We start from the raw sequence: 4056 nt of genomic DNA on the forward strand, positions 1-4056 counted from the left end.
GCTTGAGTGTCAAAAGGCAGCAGGGATAATGAAAAAAGTGTATGGGTTCGTTGCTACATTGTAGTAGTTATGTACATCTCAAATTTTCAGCCCAGGATTTTTATTTTGACTGATGTGAGTATTTCTTAGTCAGTCTTCATCTTCCAGCTTTGACTGAAAATAACTCTCCTGAAAACTGTTGGCAATACTCACAATGTGATCTACAAAGAAACATTTGATGATCTTGCTTGATAACTTACCGGCGGGCAGAAAATATATCATGTTAGTACCATTCGTAAGCAAACATGTACCTTATTTCTGCTTAGATGTTCTCTGTTTCTTATTTCATAAGTGTTTTGCATTCCCTATAGAAGCTGACCGGCCAAATTTATGTTTACTACACTAGCATAGTCTCTCAAGTACTGCACTCCAGCAGGCCACCCAACCCATATTTAAAATCGGGTACTTTTAGTTCTGACTGCAGTCATATAGATATTCATGTATAAAATTGTTTGCCTTTTGTTCTGGTTAAATCCAGTGATGGCGCTCTAGGTGATCATGCTTCTTAGCCGCTATTAGCGGGCGAAGGCGCAGCGTGTACAAGTATATCTTTCCACATAGAAAATAATTCATCTACACAAGCCTTCAGAACAGGGTAGATTTCCTAGAAGGCGACACCAAATAGATCATTTTTGTACCCAGGTTTCCTTTCAAGCTTAGAATTATCAAATTCTACTACAGTTTATATTTGATGCATGAAATTGACCTCTTAGCAATCACCGGTTCAACAATCTTTGTATTATATGCAACCATCAGGCTTATGCATATAATCGTTCAGGTCCTGATTTTTTAAATTAAATATTCTTAATGTTGAGCGTAAATCGTCGCCTGCAAATCCAACCCCATAGTAAGTCACCGCCTCGCTGTTATTTTCATCTGGTACAAGACTAGGTAAGGCAAGCAGATTCTTATAGGTTGATCTAGCCTAGTGTCTATTTTGAGCGTAAAATTTTCATTTTTTTCATAGATAAAACTGTTTGGGTAAGCTAAGGATTTTATGGCTCAATTTGGGGAAAGATCAAATGTTGTGTGCGCTGTTCGTATGTACCCGTGTTATGAAAATTTTGCTATAATATCAGTTTAGCAACTCAAATATTACACAGTAAGCATACATTGGATTTGAGGAGGCCCCATATGTCTTCCAAGCTAAAGTTGGCACTTGGCAGGTGGCTGCCTTGCTTAGTCGGTATGGGGTCTGAGACGATCCTTGGCAACACAACAGAGGGGAAGCCAAGACTATCCTTTGGATTATGTGTTCCCCTGTCTTATTTTGTTTGTTTGAGCACCCTCAACGATATACTTGGGTGGTATTGCAATCTTCTATAAGTATCTACCTGTAATCATGTATTATGTATTGCAGATGGACCAGCTGATTCAACGGTTGACAGAAAGGACTCTACCTGCAAACAAGACCATTGTTCCCAAGGTGGTGAAACACAATACCTTGGGCCACATCTTCCAGAGGTACGCCATGAAACGCTGATGATGGGCTATGAATGCTCCAACTATACTAATTGGTTGAGCTGTGCTTGGTAAATAGGAGTATTTAGTACGAACATATCCTTAGTGCTGCAACCTGCTACAATCCTACTGCAGTGTGCCTTTCAGCAGTTAGCACAATTGCACGGTGAACCAACTACTATTCTTTTAGAACCAAGACAGTGAGGAAAAGTAACCTCCCTTTACTCAGCAGTCAGCACAATTGCACGGTGTGCCTTTGTATTGCGTTGCAATCATGTGCAAGCACTTGGGTTAAAATGTTACTCAACATGGTTTTCTTTATTTCTTTTGTCCATTTGAAATAATTTCTCACATGCTTGTGTATACAGGATATCTGGTGTCATATATATTCCCTACTGCCAATGCGAGATGCTGCTCGAGCTGCTTGCGTGTCTCATGCATTTAAACGTTCTTGGAGATGCTATCCGAACCTTGCTTTCAATATGACAACATTGGGCATAGATATAGAATCATGTGGAGAGGACGAAATAGCAAGAAATTTTACTAGCAAAGTTGACCACATTTTGAAAAACCGTCCATGCACTGCCACCAAGACACTTGAGATTGTTTTCCGTTTCTACAATGCCAAAAGTTTGTAATATTGACAGTTGGTTTCAGAATGCCGTTACACCGGGAATTGAAGAACTCACCGTGGAACTATCTTCAAAGTCAGGAATATATTACAACTTTCCGTGGTCACTTTTAGCTAATGAGAGCGGAAACACGATTCGGTATCTAAATATTTCTCGTTGTGCTTTCTCTCCCACCAGCGGGTTATGCTTTAAAAGCCTGTCAAGACTCGACCTGAGTGATGTTGATATCACAGGGGACCAATTGGGGTCCCTTCTTCACAATTCTTTTGCTTTGCAACGGATGCAACTCAAGTTTTGCAATAAGATAATTTGCTTGAAAATACCATTTCATCTACAACAACTCAGATATCTGGATGTGTTTGACGGCGGCAGGATGCTGCGGGTTATAGAGGTAGAAGCTCCAAACCTCTCTAATTTCCAGTTTAGGGGACATCGTCAAGTACAACTATCATTTGGAGTAGGATTACAATTCAAGAATTTCGACTTGTCCTTTCCTGGTGTTCTCAGCTATGTTTGTGCTGATTTTCCGTCTAGCTTGCGCTATGTTGAAGCTCTTTCTCTAGGTTCATGTCATGAGGTATATGCTAAATCCTTGATATGCATGGTATGATTGTCTTTCGACTGCTGATATTATGATTGATCTGAAATGTCTTTGTGCAGATGATTGATACACCAGTTTTACCTAGCAAATTCTTACATCTCAAGCACTTGAATGTTGATCTTAGTACACTGACATTTCCCTCGACCTATGACTACTGTTCTTTGATATCCCTTTTTGATGCTTCTCCTTCTTTGGAGACCCTTGTCATGAATGTAAGTTACTGTACATATTGCAATGATATTAGTTACAATGATGGCATTATTATTAATCTAACCATATGGCCTGTCGTCTCTAGGTTTTGCAGAAAAAGATGTTGCATGAATCAATCGTGGGAGATACATCACATTTGAGGCAGATGCCAGGGCACCGCCATGATAGCCTCAAGACAGTGAAGATTATTGGTTTCTCCTCTGCAAAGAGCTTAGTAGAGCTAACATGCCATATCATTGAGAATACAACGTCACTTGAGGGCCTTACATTGGACACCACAACAGGACATCCTTTGTATAGTTGTTTAACCAACAATATTGGAAAGTGCATGCTGTTGCACGGGGATTTTATGGTGGAAGTTCGTCAAGGGCTCTTGGCTATCAGGACATATGTTGAGCCAAAAGTTCCTTCCAGAGTCAAGCTAAATGTTGTGGAGCCTTGCCGCCGATGCCATGATCAACCACTGATCATATGTTGAACTTCATATGCAAGTTATCATAAGTACCACATGATTCCTGTGTAAGTTAAACTAGAACGTTGAACCTTGCTGCTGCTGCTACCCGGGTTATACACCCCAAACCCAATGTTTAACATGAGGCTCGTGTGTTGCCATGTAAGTAGACCTCCTGCCGCTGCAATGTTTCTAGGTGTAGGTGCAAGCAAAGTATAACTGGAATGGACCGAAAATTGTTGATCCATAAAAGATGTACTCCCAGCATACAGTAGAGCCACTGCTCTTTTTCCATTGAGATAGATGACCACAGTGGGTGTGGAAGGGGAGAGCACCACTGATGGTTTGGGCAGAAATGAACATCACATTTTCTGTGTTGTTCCCTGTATTTCAGGTTCTTCAGTGTCAGTTTGCTGTCGGCCAGTATGATCTTCCTGCATGATATGAATATTTGGTACTAATTTGCTCTTGTGTCTTTGAACCCATTTATCACAACATCTCCAACATTCTCCCACTTTTCTAGTTTTATGAAACTTAACATTTGGCAGCTCTAATTGTTTCAAAGGTTGTTGTTGTTGGACAGGCATATGAACATGAACATATCTCTGAGGCACAACATTGTTTGGTTTCTTATAGAAGTTTGTGCAAGGGACACGGGTCTT

At 40.4% G+C, this 4056-nt stretch overlaps 1 protein-coding gene across 10 annotated transcripts in view; it reads left to right on the plus strand.

Moving 5' to 3' along the window:
* LOC119302120 overlaps window positions 1-3857 on the plus strand; it is a 5232-nt gene extending 1375 nt beyond the window's left edge. For 6 of the 10 annotated variants that reach the window (XM_037579141.1, XM_037579140.1, XM_037579147.1 and 3 more), the window contains 4 exons: window positions 1400-1503; window positions 1869-2709; window positions 2793-2945; window positions 3029-3857. In XM_037579141.1, coding sequence (XP_037435038.1) covers window positions 2122-2709; window positions 2793-2945; window positions 3029-3421 — 1134 coding nt within the window. In that variant the 5' untranslated portion in view covers window positions 1400-1503; window positions 1869-2121 and the 3' untranslated portion in view covers window positions 3422-3857. Of the gene's footprint in view, window positions 1-6; window positions 2710-2792; window positions 2946-3028 lie in introns of those variants that run through there. The other 4 variants (XM_037579150.1, XM_037579148.1, XM_037579142.1 and 1 more) reach the window with 4 other exon arrangements.
* Window positions 3858-4056: the final 199 nt, after the last annotated feature.

This window comes from Triticum dicoccoides, chromosome 5A, assembly GCF_002162155.2.
Source record: "Triticum dicoccoides isolate Atlit2015 ecotype Zavitan chromosome 5A, WEW_v2.0, whole genome shotgun sequence".
Classification (NCBI taxonomy): Eukaryota; Viridiplantae; Streptophyta; class Magnoliopsida; order Poales; family Poaceae; genus Triticum; species Triticum dicoccoides.